The 20,219-nt window shown below is 48.0% G+C and overlaps 1 protein-coding gene across 1 annotated transcript in view; it reads left to right on the forward strand.

The window, feature by feature from the left end:
• Window positions 1–6,505: 6,505 nt before the first annotated feature.
• The window catches only part of spata1 (spermatogenesis associated 1), a 65,247-nt gene continuing 51,533 nt past the window's right edge, over window positions 6,506–20,219 (forward strand). The window contains exon 1 of the mRNA XM_041208512.1: window positions 6,506–6,760. Coding sequence (XP_041064446.1) covers window positions 6,722–6,760 — 39 coding nt within the window. The 5' untranslated portion in view covers window positions 6,506–6,721. The remainder of the gene's footprint in view (window positions 6,761–20,219) is intronic.

Genomic DNA, 20,219 nt, shown 5'->3' on the forward strand with positions numbered 1-20,219 from the left:
GACCACTCACAAGGGCAACACAAACTACAGCTCACTGACCACTCACAGGGGGGCACACAGACTACAGCTCACTGACCACTCACAGGGGGGCACACAAACTACAGCTCACTGACCACTCACAGGGTGGACACAGACTACAGCTCACTGACCACTCACAGGGTGGACACAGACTACAGCTCACTGACCACTCACAGGGGGGACACAAACTACAGCTCACTGACCACTCACAGGGGGAATACAATCTACAGCTCACTGACCACTCACAGGGGGGCACACAAACTACAGCTCACTGACCACTCACAGGGTGGACACAGACTACAGCTCACTGACCACTCACAGGGGGGCACACAGACTACAGCTCACTGACCACTCACAGGGGGCACACAAACTACAGCTCACTGACCACTCACAGGGTGGACACAGACTACAGCTCACTGACCACTCACAGGGGGGCACACAGACTACAGCTCACTGACCACTCACAGGGGGGCACACAGACTACAGCTCACTGACCACTCACAGGGGGGCACACAGACTACAGCTCACTGACCACTCACAGGGGGGCACACAAACTACAGCTCACTGACCACTCACAGGGGGGCACACAGACTACAGCTCACTGACCACTCACAGGGTGGACACAGACTACAGCTCACTGACCACTCACAGGGGGCAACACAAACTACAGCTCACTGACCACTCACAGGGTGGACACAGACTACAGCTCACTGACCACTCACAGGGGGGCACACAGACTACAGCTCACTGACCACTCACAGGGTGGACACAGACTACAGCTCACTGACCACTCACAGGGTGGACACAGACTACAGCTCACTGACCACTCACAGGGTGGACACAGACTACAGCTCACTGACCACTCACAGGGGGGCACACAGACTACAGCTCACTGACCACTCACAGGGGGGACACAAACTACAGCTCACTGACCACTCACAGGGGGAATACAATCTACAGCTCACTGACCACTCACAGGGGGGACACAAACTACAGCTCACTGACCACTCACAGGGTGGACACAGACTACAGCTCACTGACCACTCACAGGGTGGACACAGACTACAGCTCACTGACCACTCACAGGGTGGACACAGACTACAGCTCACTGACCACTCACAGGGGGAATACAATCTACAGCTCACTGACCACTCACAAGGGCAACACAAACTACAGCTCACTGACCACTCACAGGGGGCAACACAAACTACAGCTCACTGTCCACTCACAGGGGGGACACAAACTACAGCTCACTGACCACTCACAGGGGGGACACAAACTACAGCTCACTGACCACTCACAGGGGCGACACAAACTACAGCTCACTGACTACTCACAGGGGAACACAAACTACAGCTCACTGACCACTCACAGGGGGGCACACAAACTACAGCTCACTGACCACTCACAGGGGGGCACACAAACTACAGCTCACTGACCATTCACAGGGGGCAACATCAACTACAGCTCACTGACCACTCACAGGGCGCAACACAAACTACAGCTCACTGACCACTCACAGGGGGGCACACAAACTACAGCTCACTGACCATTCACAGGGGGCAACATCAACTACAGCTCACTGACCACTCACAGGGTGCAACACAAACTACAGCTCACTGACCACTCACAGGGGGTCACACAAACTACAGCTCACTGACCATTCACAGGGGAACACAAACTACAGCTCACTGACCACTCACAGGGGGAATACAATCTACAGCTCACTGACCACTCACAGGGGGCAACACAAACTACAGCTCACTGACCACTCACAGGGGAACACAAACTACAGCTCACTGACCACTCACAGGGGAACACAAACTACAGCTCACTGACCACTCACAGGGGGTCACACAAACTACAGCTCACTGACCACTCACAGGGGGCAACACAAACTACAGCTCACTGACCACTCACAGGGGGCAACACAAACTACAGCTCACTGACCACTCACAGGGGGGCACACACTACAGCTCACTGACCACTCACAGGGGGAATACAAACTACAGCTCACTGACCATTCATTTGAAAATACTCCAGACACATTCTGGGTGTTTATGCTCGTCAGATCTCCAAAGAAAGATGCACATGCCAAATGCAAATGTGGGGCACTGACACCAATACTGGGACAGGAGGGATGAGTTCCTCCTGAAAAGGAGTGGGACCAGTGTCCTAGTGGAAAAGATAAATTGGGAGGTTGCAAAAGGATGGGAGGACATAAATGGCCAGGGAATAAATAGAGTTACAGAACAGGAGTGTCAAATAATTTTTAAAAATAAAGTCAGAGAACCTGCTATAATGACTTAAAGTGTCTGTACAGCAATGCTTACAGTGTCCATAATAAAACAGGAAAACTGGAGGCAATATACATTGTGAGGAACCAGGAATCGGTGGGATTACTGAGACATGGCAACAGAAAATCAAGCCCGGGAATTAAACATTGCAGGTATAACCTATCTCAATATGATAGAGAGGAACAATGGAAAGTTATAGTAACTGTATTTACTGGAGATAACATAACAACAGTAGAAAAAATAACACAATAAGACAGAAAGTATTCATGTAGATAGAGAGAAAAGCTAATAAAGTATCAATCACAACTAGTAGGGTTGTAGACTACAGAGCGCCTAATAAGGAAAGGAGGAGGAGGGAGAAACATGCAGACAAATTGGGGAAATGAGTAAAACGATAGAATAATAATCAAGAGAGGTTCAACTACCTTGATGTTAATTGCCAGAAAAGACAGGTAAAGAGGATAAGGGAGTGGATGTCCTCCAATTTGTACAGGACTCTTTTCTAACCCAATATGTAAGATGCCCAAACAAGGAAGGATTTGTTACTGGATCTGGTCATGGGGAATGAAACAGAGTGGATAAGAGAAGTAAAAGTAGGGCACATCTATCCATTGGGGAGATGGTGACGAGGTGATATTGTTATTGGACTAGTAATTCAGAGATCCAGGCTAGAGTTCTGGGGATATGGGTTCAAATTCCGCCATGGAAGCTGGAAAAATAAAAAAAAATCTGGAATATCCACTCGTCTCAGTAATGGTGACCATGAAACTATTACCGATTGTTGTAAAAACCCATCTGGTTCACTAATGTCCTTTAGGGAATGAAATCTGCTGTCCTTACCTGGCCTGGCCAACATGTGACTCCAGACCCCACAGCAATGTGCTTGATCACATTAGCAAGCTACTTGGTTCTAGAGCAATTAAGGATGGGCAACAAATGCAAGCCTTGCCAACAAGGCCCACTTCCCATGAAAGAATTAAACAAATTGCACAACATGATTTCAAACCTTAAGGCTTATACTAAAAGCAACATTGTCTAAACATTAAGATAAAATCAAAATATTGCGGATGTTGGAAATCTGAAACAAAATTAGAAAATGCTGGAAAAACTCAGCAGGTCTGACAGCATCTGTGGATAGAAAAACAGAGTCTGTATGACTCTTCTTCAGAGACTTGGAACGTTAACTCTGTTTTTCGCTCACAGATGCTATTAGACCTACTGAGATTTTCCAGCATTTTCTGTTTTTGTTATTGACTAAACATTATTTTGTAGGCAATTACTCTAAACCAGAAAAGATATCCCTCCTTTAACTTTTTGCATGACCACAAACTGAATACAGTTTGTACTTCACTGCCCACTCTCCGCAGTTTCTTCAGAACTAGCCCAACATCACCCCCAGCTTCCAGAGGGTTTGCTTCTTCCCATTTCGCCGAGTCATAATGTTGAGTGACCATCGAAAGGCACTTCTCTCAGTTTCTTAAGAAGTAGCGAACAGACTACCAACAGTCAGGCCCGCTGGCAATTCCTTCCACCAGCCACACTAAGAGGAATGCTCCAGAGTCTTTAAGTTGCCGGCAGATGCGTCTCTTCAACCAGAGAGCATGTTTCTCCTGCATTCTGCCTGGTAGCCCACAGAAAGGCAGCACACTCCTCTTTGCTTATTACACTAGCTCGGTTTTTATCTTGCTGAGAGACCTCTCTCTCTCTCTTTCTGTCCAAAAAACTCAGAGACCAGAAGTCTGTCCACAGTCAGCCTAGCTGCTCTTGCCTTCATTTACATGCAGGAGATACTGCATGTACGTTCCAATATCTCCTGTCCTGGACCCCCTGTCCCCATGGCAACCAAGCCACACAGACAGTATTAGCAAAATGGCAGAAATAGTGAATAATTATTTTGATTCAGTATTTACCAGGAAGACATTTCAAGCGGGAGTGACATTGAAAAGTGAAATTATAAATGATTATAACTACATTTACAAGAAAGAGGAGAAATATTAATTAAACTAATCCAAACTAAAAAAAAAAGTCTATGTGATCCAGGGGAACGTAACAAGCTGGATACAAAATTGGTTCAGTGGCAGGAAAAAAAAGTGTAAAGGTTGATGGGTGTTTTTGTGACTGGAAGGCTGATTCCAGTGGGGCTCCACAGGGCTCAGTACTAGTTCCCCTGCTGTTTGTGGTATATGTTAATGAATTGGATGCAAATGTAGGGGACATGATCAAGAAGTTTGTGGACCACACAAAATTTGGCCGTGCGGTAGGTAGTGAGGAGAATTGCTGTAGACTGCAGGAAGTTATCAATGGACTGGTCAGGTAGGCAGAAAAGTGGCAAATGGAATTCAACCCAGAGAAGTGTGAGATGATGCAGGTGGGGAGGTCAAGCATGGCAAAGGATTACACAATAAATGGGAGGGTACTGAGAGGTGTAGAGGGAGTGAGGGACCTTGGAGTGAATGCCCACAGATTATAACAGGCTAAGAAAGAATCCTTTCATTTATTAGCTGACCATAGAATATAAGAGCAGGAAGGTTATACTGGAACTATATAAAACATAGTTAGGTCGCAACATGAGTTGTGTGTGTAGTTCTGGCCACCTCATTACAGAAAAGATGTAATTGCGCTAGAGAGAATACAGAGGAGATTTGTGAGAATGTAGCCAGGACTGGAAAATTGCAGCGATGAGGAAAGTCTGGATGGGCTGGGGTTGTTCTCCTTGGAACAGAGGAGACTGTGCGGAGATTTAATTGAGATGTACAAAATTGTAAGGGACCTGGATAGAGTGGATGGGAAGGGTCCATTTACTTTAGCAGACAGGTCAGTGACTAGGGAGTATAGAAACATAGAAACTAGGAGCAGGAGTAGGCCATTCGGCCCTCTGAGCCTGCTCCGCCATTCATTATGATCATAGTTGATCACCCAACTCAACAGCCTGCTCCTGCTTTCTCCCCATACCCTTTGATCCCTTTCGCCCCAAGAGTTTTATCTAACTCCTTCTTGAAAACGTACAATGTTTTGGTCTCAACTACTTTCTGTGGTGGCGAATTCCACAGGCTCACCACTCTCTGGGTGAAGAAATTTCTCCTCACCTCAGTCCTGATTTAAAGCCATTGGTAGACAGATTAGAGGGAGATGAGGAAGCATTTTTCACCCAGAGGGTGGTGGGGCCTAGAACTCACTGCCTGAAAGGGTAGTAGAGGCAGAAACCCTCAACTCATTTAAAAGTTGCCCTGATATTCACCTGAAGTGCTGTTACCTGCAGGGCTACAGACCGAATGCTGGGAAGTGGGATTAGGCTGCCTGGCTCACTTTTCAGCCAGTACAGAGGCATGATGAGCAAAGTGGCCTCTTTCTATTCCATAAACTTTCTATGCTAGTCAAACTCAACTGGGACGAACCCCCTGGTCCAGATGCCTTGCATCTTAAGAGAACCAGAAGAGAGATAGCAGACGCACTATTAAACATATTTACTAATCTGTTAGAGACAGGTGTATTACTGGATGGCTAGTAGATAGCTAATGTTACACCTACATTGAATAAGGGAGATAAATACATACCCAGGGAAGTACAGACCTGTCAACCCAACATTGGTCATCAGGAAAATAGTGGAATCACTACTGAAGGAACAAACCAAAAGTATAATAATGAACGGTTAATATAGATTTCAAGAGGAAAAATCTTGCTTGACCAATCAAATTTAATGCAGTGAAGAGGTAACAGAGAGAGTAGACATAGGTATACATAGAATTACATAGGATATACAGCACCAAAACTGGCCATTCGGCCCAAACACTCCATGCTAGTGTTTATGCTCCACTCGAGCCCCTCCCATTTTTCCTCATCTAAATCTACCATCGTAACCCTCGAATCTCTTCTCCCTCCTATGTTCCCTAGCTTCTGTACTATTCACTTCAACTACTCCATGTGATCCATTGAGCTCCAAGTTCTCACCACTCCCTGGGTAAAGAAGTTTCTTCTGAATTCCCTATTGGTGACTATGTTATAATCACATAATCCAGGTTGACTAGAAACAGCTGTCAATCACTGCCAAGGGAACACTCTAACTGGGTAAGACTTCAGTCAATCACTACCAATCTGGTATTATGACTGGATGTATTTCCTGTCAAATCATTGTCAATGGCCCACCTTAACCGGGTAAGACGTCAGTCAAGTAGCCCTGTGAATGGTCACAGTTGTTTGTCAATCATACCAACGTTACACTCTAACTGGGCAAGACTCCTGTCCAAAACTAACGAGTGTCAGCTCTTGGGTGAGACCTGGTGGTTTGAGCTATAAAGATTCGAGTGCAATTCACCTACGGAATAGGGGGAGAGCCAGTGAGACCGAAGCATCTGCTATTTCTGACTGTTCTGTCGGAGTAACCCCCTACTTCAGGGATATTTGGAATAATGAGGTCGGCTGGGCGCCACAGAATTCCGAGTGCTGGGGTGAGTCTGTGCATCTCGAGTTTTATAAAAAAAATTACAACGACACACACACACACAAAAAAGTCTCTGGTTGGCAGCACAGCTGTCATGGTTTGTGGGGAATAAACGGTGCTGCCGAGCACTTTCAGTAACAGTTGTTAGGAGTTAAGAACATTTCTGGAATAGGCAACAAGACCATTAACACCCTGAAAGGACAGATCGAACCGTGAACTAGATGAAGGCAGATTTTTCACAGAACTGGTCCAGAGAGAGTGGGGTGTTTTTTTTTGGGGGGGGGTGGGTGCTGTTGTGGTTGGTGTAGGATGGGGTTATTGGGAAAGGTGGGTTAAATAAATACTTTAAATTTCCTAAATTGCAACAGTGAAAAGACTTCGAAAGCACTCGATTGGTTATTTAGTGCCACACGAAGCTCTATTTTCATCTCGTTACTCAACCCCCACAGCGATGAGGTCCAGTGCCTGTTGTACAGACACACACGCCACAGTCATCCTGCACCAACATTTAACATACAACAGCTAATAACTGTGTTCCTTTCCGCAGATGCTGTCAGACCTGCTGAAGTTTTCCAGCTATTTTTGTTTTTGTTTCAGATTTCCAGCACCCGCAGTATTTTGCTTTTATTATAATATTTTAGTCACATTGGTCCATTTGAAGTTAAGAGAAATCCGCATTACATTTTTTTTAAAAAGTTGCATTTGTGTAGTGCCTTTCTCCACCGTGGGAGATTCACAGCTAATGAAGCATTTAGCCATGGTTGTAATGGAGGGAACGCAGCAGCCAATTTGCAAGCGGCGAACTCCCACAAGCAGCCATGTGATAATGACCAGATTATCGGTTTTTGTGATGATTTGAGGCATAAATGTTGGCCATGACACCAGGGAAAACTCTCCTGGTCTACTTTGGAATTGTGCCATGGGATCTTTTACATCCATCCAGGCAGATGGGGCCACAGTATAACATTATCATGTAAAAGACAGCACAGCACCCCCCTCAGTACTTCAGTGAAATATCAACCTTGGTTTTTGTGACCAAGTCCCTGGAGTGGGACTTGAACCCAGACCCTTGTGATTTAGAGGTCAGAGTGCTACGGAGTGAGCCACTAACTGATACCCAAGAATATAGCTCAGCTACATGGAGAGTATGGCGAAGAAACAGACCATTTGTGCAGTACATGACCCTGTTATCATCTCTCTTCGTCTAACTCTATCTCTTTATTTAGTTTCCACTCGTACTATGCAATTTGCCTCAACAATTTCCTATGGTAGATGTTGCACCTTCTTGCCACTCATTAGGTATTTTTCTGGATTTCCTGTTGGTGACTCTCTTTTTTTTATACTTATGACCTCTGGTTTTAGACTGGCTCATGAGTGGGAATATTGGGCGGAATCGTCCCAGATTCTCACTGTGCGATAGCGAGTGGGGAAAAAGGACAATTTACCTGCAGGCTGCAATGGCAGCTTTAAATGCTGTACCACCCTAATCCCACCTCAGTAATCCTGCGTTCCCGGGAAACAGGTACTGCTTGTCCTCTCTGCCCGCCATCGCTACAGGCTTTCAGTAAACCAGGTGCTGCGTTGAAAACCTGTCCCTGCACAGAGCGAGCTCTCTTCAAGGGGTAGGAAGCTGCTACGAACTGATGGCTGTCAAAGGGAGGAAACATGCTACCCCCACATTTAGTGAGGCCTCCATCGGGCGCCTACTGGGCACAGTGGAGGCCGTGATGTCCTCTACCCCCCCCCCCCCCCCGCTCTGGGCAAAGACCAGCAAACAAGGCCGCCAATCCAGCATGGGAGGCGGTGACAGTGGTGGTCAGCGCCAACACCCTGCAAAAGAGGACAGCCACCCAGTGCAGGAAGAGGATGAATGATCTCCTCCGTTCCGCCAGGGTAAGTCACTCTTCTCATCACTCTCAACTTTCACACTCTCAAACCCATCACACACCCACAGGGATCATCTCACACCTCAAGGGACAACACCACTAACTCTCACACACACCCTCACATCTCCAATAGGCTCATATCTTCTGGAGCTCATGTCCTCATCCTGTCCATGGCTCCGCTCACCTCACAAACATTCTGTGCAGTGTCATGTGGCCTCCTCACACTCTCTCCACCTGTTTTCATGCAGGAGAAGCTGGCTCACATCAGCAGGGAGAGGTCTTAGACTGGGAATGGATTGAACCACTTTAGGCCCTTCACTGAGGAGCGTGCCATTGCGCTGACTGGTGAGAATGTGGACCCTGCCTGTGGCGACAGTGAGGTCAGAGGTGAACACCCACCTGAGGATCCTGCACCACATCATCCCTCTCTCAACGCAACTGTGAGGGCCTCTCTCCTGCTTTTGACTCTGCTGCCATGCACTAATCATCTCTACTTCAGTTCACAGGGAGCTCTGCCAAGCGACCAACACCCTCAGCCAGCCAGTCCTTCAGCTCCATCCATGTCCTCACCTCCAGCCAAGAGGACACCTCCTCCAGTGAAGAGCTGGAAATAACCAGCCTGGAAGACCCATCACAGCGCTTACCCACACCCTCCACCAACGCAGAGACACACACCTCAGTGGGACATAGATCTAGAGCAGGCTCGGGTTCACAATCTGGTAGTCGCTGCATGGGCACGCAGCAGGAGGAGCAGGTATGTCCGAGCACCCGGGCACTCAGAGGACAGCTGGGGAAGAGGTACCTGTGAAGTCTGAGTCAGATGAGGAGCCTCTGGATTCGGCCTTCCAGCTCATCCTGGAGAGTCAGCAGAAGGTGGAGGAACATCATATAGAGCTGTTGGAAACCCTCAACAGAGTGGCTCACGGATCAGAGGAGTGGCTCACGGATCAGAGGAGTGGCTCACGGATCAGAGGAGTGGCTCACGGATCAGAGGAGTGGCTCACGGATCAGAGGAGTGGCTCACGGATCAGAGGAGTGGCTCACGGATCAGAGGAGTGGCTCACGGATCAGAGGAGTGGCTCACGGATCAGAGGAGTGGCTCACGGATCAGAGGAGTGGCTCACGGATCAGAGGAGTGGCTCACGGATCAGAGGAGTGGCTCACGGATCAGAGGAGTGGCTCACGGATCAGAGGAGTGGCTCACGGATCAGAGGAGTGGCTCACGGATCAGAGGAGTGGCTCACGGATCAGAGGAGTGGCTCACGGATCAGAGGAGTGGCTCACGGATCAGAGGAGTGGCTCACGGATCAGAGGAGTGGCTCACGGATCAGAGGAGTGGCTCACGGATCAGAGGAGTGGCTCACGGATCAGAGGAGTGGCTCACGGATCAGAGGAGTGGCTCACGGATCAGAGGAGTGGCTCACGGATCAGAGGAGTGGCTCACGGATCAGAGGAGTGGCTCACGGATCAGAGGAGTGGCTCACGGATCAGAGGAGTGGCTCACGGATCAGAGGAGTGGCTCACGGATCAGAGGAGTGGCTCACGGATCAGAGGAGTGGCTCACGGATCAGAGGAGTGGCTCACGGATCAGAGGAGTGGCTCACGGATCAGAGGAGTGGCTCACGGATCAGAGGAGTGGCTCACGGATCAGAGGAGTGGCTCACGGATCAGAGGAGTGGCTCACGGATCAGAGGAGTGGCTCACGGATCAGAGGAGTGGCTCACGGATCAGAGGAGTGGCTCACGGATCAGAGGAGTGGCTCACGGATCAGAGGAGTGTGTCGGTCTGCACTCTGATGAAGTGGTGCCCAGATGTGCACGTATGGAGGTCTCCATGGGAAGGGTAGTGGATGCCATGGAGACCCTGGTCCAGCTGAATGTGGAGATAAGTGCACAGAGCTGCGCTCCATCACGGTAGCAATGGGTGAGTTCCTGCAGTGGCAATGTGAGAGGGAAACGGGGCACCTCGGCATCCCTCTGGATGCTCCTTCTCCTCAAGGAGTCAGACTGGGGCCCTCAGGCACCTGAAAGGTGGAGGAGGGGCAGCTGGGCACCGCTGGGCCATCCACACAGGAATGTCAGAGGCCGTCCTCTCCCTCCTAACCCCCTTTGCCTGTGACCCCCTCAACCTCGTCTTCTGTCACCTCAGAGGGAGCAGCTGGCCTGCAGGAGGACAAAGCAAGTCAGGACCCTAAAGGCCTCAGCTTTCTAGAGGGCGCCCAGCAAAGTCATCTGGCAGCGGGGCCAACCATTGGACAGGCTGTCTCCACCCCTGCTGCGGATGTCAGGGCAGCACCTAGAAGAAGTGGTAGGGTTAGAAAAGTTAAGAAATTCTGATCACAAGTGGTTGCACAGGTGAACACATTTTGTCACTTTATAAACTGAAAATATATTCCCTTTCACTGACTAATGTGTAATGGTGTCTTTCAGCTTCATTGCCAGATTCTGCAAATCCTCCCACTGCCTCCCCCCCCCGCCAACCCCCACGAGCTGTTCAGCTGCAGCAGCCGCACCCCGAGTGATTCCGGAGGGTGAAGTGTGTGTGAGGCAGGGCCTTTCAGAGCCTCGTGTGAGCCTCTCCCACACACACGAGCCTTCCTCCATCACACTCATCTCACTGTCCCGAGCATCTTCGATGCTGTCGGCCGGGGTTCTCTTTCCGTTGTCCATCTGAGCTGATCTGCATCTCTGCCCACCCACTGACCTCACTCCCATGCAGCACCTGTTCCCATCCAACACGAGGCTCCGCCCACTTTCGGTTTTAGAAGCACGTTACTGATAAAGTTTGTCTTCAGCTCCCATGTCCTTTCCCCTATCACTGTTGACACCCCTGGCATCACCTTCCACCTCCCCACCGTCATCTACCTGCCAGAACCCTTCCCTTTCAGGAATGTCCAGGTGAACGTGCACGTTCCCTACCTTCCCGAAAATCCCAGCCCCGACCTCCTGCTTCCCACCCCCAAGGTTCGCGTTTGGCTCTGAGTCCCCACCAACCACCCGTTTACCGCTACCAACGCATCCTCACCCTACTGACTCACTCTGCCCTCTCTCATTCTGGTGTTCCCTCCTACCACACCCATTCTCATTTCAGCTCCCCTCCCTCCCAAACAGGGGGCAGTCATCAACACCCCAGACCCCTCCCTTTGCACGTTCACCTGGACATCTTCTCCCCTGTTACACCCTCCTCCCAACCTCGTTTCCTCCCCCTCCCCCCCACCCAGTACTCCCTCATTCCTTCCCAACCTCACTCCCCCGTTACAACCTCCCAACCTCACCACCCCCCCATCCGTGACATGATTGTTACCCTACCCCCCCCACCCCACCAAGCACCCGACACCATCATTTTCCCCTCCCGCACTCCTAACCTCACACCCCCAGTACACCGTCCTCTTCTAGTCAAACCTACACCTCCCTCTCCAGCCCCTCGATGATCACCCATAGCAGACCATGGCCAAGGCACTGATGTCCTGAAGCAGACTCTCAACGTTGCCCTTCCCCCTTCTGTGAGCTGCTCGCAGTGGAGCCGTGTCCATATGAGTCCACCCAGCATGGGATACACATGTCCTTCCAGGGGCCTGGTAGCTATAGGATACCAGTATCTTCTGCTCCTCTGATGTCCATGATGTGAGCAAGGCCCTGACTCCTGAACGTCACACTTGTCAAGACATATTCTGCACCGGCAGTGTTTTCCAGCCGACATGGGCGGTACATTTGACGTGAGGGATGTTTCTGGCGAGCAGGGCTTATAACGGTGGGGAACGCAGGCCGCCATTGATGGGCGGAGCAGGTGATTGCAAGCTGACTTCACAACGGCGTGAAACCGATTCTTGGCCTTCCCACCACATTGTTCGCTCACGCCTGCCGTGATGCTTGAACCAATGGGCATGGAAAACTCTGTCCATTATCTCTATGTTTGCTCTTTATTTTAAGAGCTTTAACAGGCCGACCCCTCAGCCTTCACTTTGGAGATACAAACCCCAGCCTGTTCAGCCTCTCCTGATAAGTATATACCCTCAGTTCTGGTATTATCTTTGTGAATCTTATTTTTACACCATTTCTAATGTCTCTATAATACTTTTTTTTATAATATTGAGACCAGACAGTGAAGAGTGCAAATATAATGCGATTTTAATTTCCACTTGAATAGGCAGACAGGGTGACGTTGCTTTAATATTTCACTTGGAGAACAGTTCAGGCAGTGCAATGCTCCCTTGATACCAAAGTAAATATTGGGTGTGCCAGTTTAGACAAATTCTAGTGTAAACTTTGAAGCCATTGCCTTTGACCCCAGAGGCAACATTGCTACCTAGACCTGTTGCCAAGCTGGCATTAGAAAGAGGTAGTTATTTTTCTTTTAATAAAGGAACTGGAAAGGATGACATACAAAGGTCAAGCAGGCTGGGTAAAGTTCTTAGAAAGAGAAAAGGGAAATAGATCAGCTCCAAGATTGAAAGGTATAAAGTAAAAGCTGTCTGGGAGTGTGAAGGAGGCAGGTTTAATCAAGGCTTTTAAGAGGCAGTTGGATTATTATCTGTAAAGGATGAATGTGCAGGGTTAGGTAGTGACGGGCTTTGGTGAATCAGGAGGTGAGTTACTCGCCACAGGGTTTGTAGCCTCTGACCTCCAGTAGCCACAGTATTTATATGGCTAGCCCAGTTCAGTTTCTGGTCAATGGTAACCCTCAGGATGTTGATAGTGGGGGTTTCAGCAATTGTAATGCCATTGAATATCAAGAGGCATTGGATTCTCTCTTGCTGGAGATGATCATTGCCTGACACTTATGTGGCGTGAATGTTACTTATCAGTCCAGGCCTGGATATTGTCCAGGTCTTGCTGCATTTGGACATGGGCTGCTTCAGTATCTGAGGAGTTGTAAATGGTGTTGAACATTGTGCAATCATCAGCGAACATCCCCACTTCTGACCTTATGATGGAAGGAAGCTTATTGAAGAAGCAGCTGAAGATGGTTAGGCCAAAGACACTATCCTGAGGAACTCCTGCAGTGGTGTCCTGGAGCTTGAGATGGTTTCCCTCCAACAACCATTACCATCTTCCTATGTGCTCAGTATGACCCCAACCAGCGAAGAGTTTCCCCCTCCAGTTTTGCTAGGGCTCCTTGATGCCACACTCTGTCAAATGCTGCCTTGATGCCAAGGGCAGTCACTCTCGCTTCACCTCAGGAGTTCAGCCCTTTTGTCCATGTTTGAACTAAGGCTCTAATGAGGTCAGGAGCTGAGTGGCCCTGGTGGAACCCAAACTGAGCGTCAGTGGGCAGGTTATTGCTAAGCAAGTGCCACTTGATAGCACTGTTGATGACCCCTTCCAACAGTTTACTGATGATCAAGTGTAGACTGATGGTGCGGTAATTGGCCAGGTTGGATTTGTCTTGCTTCTTATGTATAGGGCATCCCTGGGCAATTTTCCACATAGCCGAGCAGATGCCAGTGTTGTAGCGGTACTGGAACAGCTTGGCTAGGGGTGCGGCAAGTTCTGGAACACAAGTCTTTAGTGCTATTGCCAGATCGTTGTCAGGGCCCATAGTGCAAATGCTAATTAGTGCCTTCAGCCATTTCTTGATATCCCATGGAGTGAATTGAATTGGCTGAAGACTGGCATCTGCGATGCTGGGGTCTTTTGGTTGAAGAATGTTGTGAATGCTTCAGCTTTATCTTTTTCACTGATCTGCTGAGCTTCTCCATCATTGAAGATGGGGATATTTGTGGAGCTTGCTCCTCTGATGAGTTGTTTAATTGTCCATCACCAATCACGACTGGATTTGGCAGGACTGCAGAGCTTAGATTTGATCTGTTGGTTGTGTGATCGCTTAGCTCCCGTCTATCGCTTGCTGCTGATGCTGTTTGGCACACAAGTAATCCTGTGTTGTAGCTTCATCAGGTTGGCACCTCATTTTTAGGTATGCCTGGTGCTGCTCCTGACATGCCCTCCTGCACTCTTCATTGAACCAGGGCTGAAACACTGGCTTGATGGTAATGAGAGTGGGGGATACCCTGGCCATGAGGCTACAGATTGTGGTTGAGTACATTTTGCTGCTGCTGATGAATGCTCATGATACCCAGTCTTGAGTTGCTAGATCTGTTCGAATTCTATCCCATTTGGCACGGTGGTAGTGCCGCACAACATGATAGAGGGTATCCTCAGTGTGCAGGCGGGACATCATCTCCACAATGACTGTGCGGTGGTCACTCCTACCGATACTGTCATGGACAGATGCATCTGCAACAGGCAGGTAGGTGAGGGTGAGGTAAAGTATGGTTTTCCCTCTTGATTCCCTCACCATCTGCTGCAGAGCCAGTCTAGCAGCTATGTCCTTTAGGGCGCGATCAGCAGTGATGCTACTGAGCCACTCTTGGTGATGGACATTGAAATCTGCCACCCAGAGTACATTCTGCGCCCTTGCCACACTCAGCGCTTCCTCCAAATGATGTTCAACGTGGAGGAGCACTGATTCATCAGCTGAGGGAGGGCACGGTATGTGGTAATCAGCAGAATGTTTCCGTTCCCATGTTTGACCTGATGCCATGAGACTTTATGGGGTCCAGAGTCAATGTTGAGGACTCCCAGGGCAACTCCCTCCTGACTGTATACCACTGTGCCGCCACCTCTGCTGGGTCTGTCCTGCTGGTGGGACAGGACATACCCAGGGATGGTGATGGTGGTGTCTGGGACATAGTCATGCCAGTGGAATCACACCTTACCGACTATGACAGGCTGTTGCTTGACTAGTCTGTGAGACCGCTCTCCCAATTTTGGCACAAGCCCCCAGATGTTCGTAAGGGGGACTTTGCAGGGTTGACAGGGCTGAGTTTGCCGTTGTCATTTCTGGTGCCTTGGTCGATACCAGGTGATCGGTCCAGTTTCATTTCTTTTTATTAACTTTTTAGCAGTTTGGTTCAACCAAGTGGCTTGCTAGACCATTTCAGAAGGCATTTAAGAGTCGACCACATTGCTGTGGGTCTGGAGTCACAGTTAGGTGAGACCAGGTGAGGATGGCAGATTTCCTTCCCTAAAGGGCATTAGCGAACCAGATGGGTTTTTATGACAATTGGCACTAGTTTCATGCTTAACATCAGACTTTTAATTCCAGATTTTTAAATTGAATTCAAATTCCACCATCGGCTGTGGTGGGATTCGAACCTGCGGCCCCAGAGCATTACCCTGGGTCTCTGGATAACTTTGCCACCCTCTCGAGTTCTTAGATTATGAAGAATAATAACAATGCAAATGCTAATTTTGTGAATGGAGCTACCGGATAAGCCTTTTGTGCTAGCTAGCCTGGCCTTTAAAAGATGCAACAGGCACCTTCCGATAGCTGTCGGGACACAGCTCACTCTCTATTGGTAGTGAGAGATCTGTGAGGTCAGGCGTTTGGTCTACTGAGTGATCAGTAAGGATCACTACCCTGATTGAACCGTCTCCCCTTTGTCATGGGAACATAAGGCTCTTAAATGTCTGCCTTGGCTGAACACCTTGCGGTACAAATGTAATGAGCCAGCATCTAACCATTTCAGAGTCACAAATTTCAGCACAGCTAGGTGAAACTTTTGAGATTGCAAATAACAATTTTCCTTGTTTCCCAATTCATTGGGGCCTGTGACCTCTACCACCTAGAAGGGCGAGGGCAGCAGATGCGTGGGCACACTGCCACCTGCAAGTTCCCCTCCAAGGCACACGCCATCTTGACTTGGAAACATATCGCCGTTCCTTCACTGTCACTGGGTCAAAATCCTTCCTATCAGCACTGTGGGTGTACCTACATCATTTGGACGGCAGTAGTTCAAGATGGCGGCTCACCCCACCACCTTTTCAAGGGCAGCTAGACACGGGCAATAAATGATGGCCTAGCCAGCGATGCCCACATCCTGTGAATGAATTTTTTTTTTTTAAAAATTCCTACTTACCATATGGTAACCAACCTGGGAGTTAGTGCTGTTGGCTTGTTGAGGTAAAATGCTGAATTTGACCTCAAATAAATGCTATTATAAGAGAAGGGAATCCAGTTTCAGCTACCCAGTTAACAGCTAAAGTGTTCGGGTGCTTTACCAATGCAAGTTGCATTTGAAAAACAGCTGGAAATGTACAAAAACAGCCAATCGGTAAAACCTACCAAAGAGGAAAAACTTGTATTTATATAGCACTTTTCACATCCTCGGGACATCCCAACTAATGCCACGTAGTCACTGTTACCAGTAAGCTGAATAGAAAGGGAAACATTTTATAAACCCTGGTTGGGGAACCTGAAACCTGGTGGGGGCACAGTCTCAGGATAAGGGGCTGATCATTTTGGGACTGGGATGAGGGGAAATTTCTTCACTCAAAGGGCGGTGAATCTCTGGAATTCTCTATCCCAGGGGTGTTGTGGATGCTCCATCGTTGAATATATTTAAGGGTGTGGGATAGACAGATTTTTGGTGTCTTGGGGAATTGAAGGATATGGGGAAACAGGCAGGAAAATGGAGTTGAAGCCTAAGATCAGCCACGATCACATTGAATAGTGGAGCAGGCTTAAAGGACCTTGTGGTCTACACCTGCTCCTATTTATTATGTGTTTTTTTTTGTGTGTGATCATCTTGATGTGTGATTAAGATGAAAAGCTTAGTACCAGGAATAAGGCTCGCACATAATGAGGATAAAAATGCTAAATCAGCAAGAAAGTAATTGAGTCAGAAACATTTCAAACAAACAAAAGATGTTACTAACAACATTGTGCCTTTTCACAAAACGTAGGGCTTAAGTTTGAGGTTTTGTGGAGCTGTCTCATTCAGCCGAATAGATTGAATAAGGTAACTGATAACAATGCCTAGAATGCTGTGTGATTGTCAGCGTGTCTCGTCATTCAGTTATCATCGTCTGCTGTCCTTTTGAGTCCTGGTCATTCAACCTCTGTTGCCCTTCAATGGAAAATTACCCAGAAATTGCAGCACCCTGGGGAAAGTGGTATTGGAAGAAATGAAGGTATTTAGAATTTTTCTCTTTGGGAGGAAGGGGGATATCAAAGCCACTTGACAAGTGAAGTTTGGAATGTTATTTGAGATAACAGTTGTAGGAAATGAAAGTTGCCGCGCTGAAGAAGTCATTTATTTTACATGTTAAATACAGGTTACATGTGACAAATTAATCACAACCTTGCATAGAATTTGTAGCACATTGCCTCGCTCACCCGCTTTGCTCTACTATTGCTGACGGTGCCATTTAGAAATACCTTACTAAACCTATTGCCTTGCTACGTATTTCCCCATATCTGCCTCTTTGATAACACCCGTGGCCAACCTGGAGCCCCTTCTATCCCATCAATCTACCCTTCTCAGATGAGTGTGCAGGATCGCAGAATTGTTATGGCACTGAAGGAGGCCATTTGGCCCATCATGTCTGCACTGGCTCTCCGAATGAGCAATTCACTTAGTGCGCTTCTCCTCATAACTCTGAGCATTCTTCCTTTTCAGATAACAGCCTAATTCCCTTTTGAATGCTTCAATTGAACATGCCTGCACTGCACTCTCAGGCAGTGCGTTCCTGACCTTAACCACTCGCTGCATAAATTAGTTTCTCCTCATTTTGCTTTTTGCATCTTGTATGAATTACTTAAAATCTGTACCCTCTCATTCTTGATCCTTTCATGAGTGGGGACAGTTTTCCCCTGTCTCCTCTGTCCAGACCCCTCATGGTTTTCACATGATGGTATTTGGCAGATCTGCAAAGGGGGTTGCCCCTGGTGTCTTTGGCAATTCTTTTTAAAGCCCTCTGCCAACTTCATAAGAAACATGAAATGAAAGCAGAAAATGCTGGAAATACTCAGACCTGGCAGCGTCTATATAGAGAGAGAAAAACAGAGTTAACGTTTCAAGTCATCACCTTTCATCGGAATTGACTGGCTATTGTTAGTCCATTGTTATTTGTGAGCTAAATTGGCTGCTGCGTTTTCTTAAATAACACGAATGACTATGCTACAGAAGCACTTTATTGGTGGTACAGCACTTTGGGATATCCTGAGCTCATGAAGGGCGCTATATAAATGCAAGCTCTTTTTATGTACATCACTTAAAAGTGACTTCAGTTTGATTATACACTCAGCTATTTCAGCCGTATGATCATAAATCTCCTTTCTAACATTTTCTCATTTGATTTCTATGCTGACCATCTGAACTATTGCCCCTCAATATTTCTGATTTATGAGGAGCTCTCTGCCTGGGGCTTTGAGCGTCTCCACTCAAACACCCATGGGGTTGTCCCGCTTTCCGAAGCTGAGGCTGTGAGGTTGCTGGGTTGGTGGGAACATGGGAACAGGGGCAGGCTGTTCAGCCCCTCGGGCCTGTTCCACTATTCATTTAGGGGTAGTTGCCACATGCCTTTCCTGCAGCCCTTACCACGTCACCCTGTTACCAGATTATGGTTGGGGTCGTGAGTTCCTCGCCCTCTGAGGCAGCAATGATGGTTACTAGGCCCCGTGAGACAAGCACGCAAATACACACGCACTTTTCTTGCTGTGTTTCGGAGGGGGTGTCCTTAGGAAATGCGCTCAGGATCCCTATCGCTGCCTCTGTCAGAGACTGCAAAACGATTGTGGGGGAAAAGCCATTGGTTCCCACCCCCTCCCCCCTCAACCACCACTATCACAACTCTTTCCCTGGCATGCCCCATGCTCATATCTCCCCCTCCCTCGCTCAGATCTCACCCTCCCTTCCATGCTCTCACAACTCCGCCTGAGCCCCCCCTCCCCCACCCCTACATCTTTACACATCGATGGGGAGATGGTGGCATAGCGCTAATGTCACTGAACTAGTAATCCGGAGACCGAGGCTAACGCCCTGGGGGCATGAGTTCACATCCCATCATGGCGTCAGGTGGAATTTGAATTCCATTAGTAAATCTGGAATATAAAGCTAGTCTCAGTAATGGTGACCATGAAACTATCATCAATTGTCATCAAAGATCCATCTGGTTCACTAATGCCCTTTCTGGAAGGAAATCTGCCCTCCTTACCTGGTCTGGCCTACGTGTGACTCCAGACCCACAACAATTTGGTTGACTCTTAACTGATCTCCGAAACAGCCGATCAAGTCACTTAGCTCGAGGGAAGTTAAGGCCTTGCCAATGATGCCCACATCCCATGAAAGAATTTTTTAAAAATACAGCTATCATGTGGCCCGATCAAAATTCTTCAATGTCTCAATTGGTCTTTGCTATTTTCCTAGTGAATACTGCTAATGTAAATCATGTCTGATCTATATTTTAACTCCATCTACCCATCTTGGTTCTGTGACTCTTCATACCTTTACTCACAAAAACCTGTTGATCTCCGGTTTTGAAATTTAAAGTTGAATCTACGACCTCAGTTTTTTGGGGAGGGAGAGTTTCCAGTTTCCACTGACCCTTGTGTGAGGAAATGCCTCCTCGTCTCATCAGCAAAGACTTACAATGTGAAAGGCACTATGTAAATGTGATATGTTCCAAAGCACTTCACAGGAGTTAGCAAATAAAATTTGACACTGAACCCCGTAGGAGGTATTAGGTCCGATGTCCAAAAGCTTGGTTGGAGAGGTAGGTTTTAAGAAATGTCTTAATG

The sequence above is a fragment of the Carcharodon carcharias genome, chromosome 16, assembly GCF_017639515.1.
Source record: "Carcharodon carcharias isolate sCarCar2 chromosome 16, sCarCar2.pri, whole genome shotgun sequence".
Lineage (NCBI taxonomy): Eukaryota > Metazoa > Chordata > Chondrichthyes > Lamniformes > Lamnidae > Carcharodon > Carcharodon carcharias.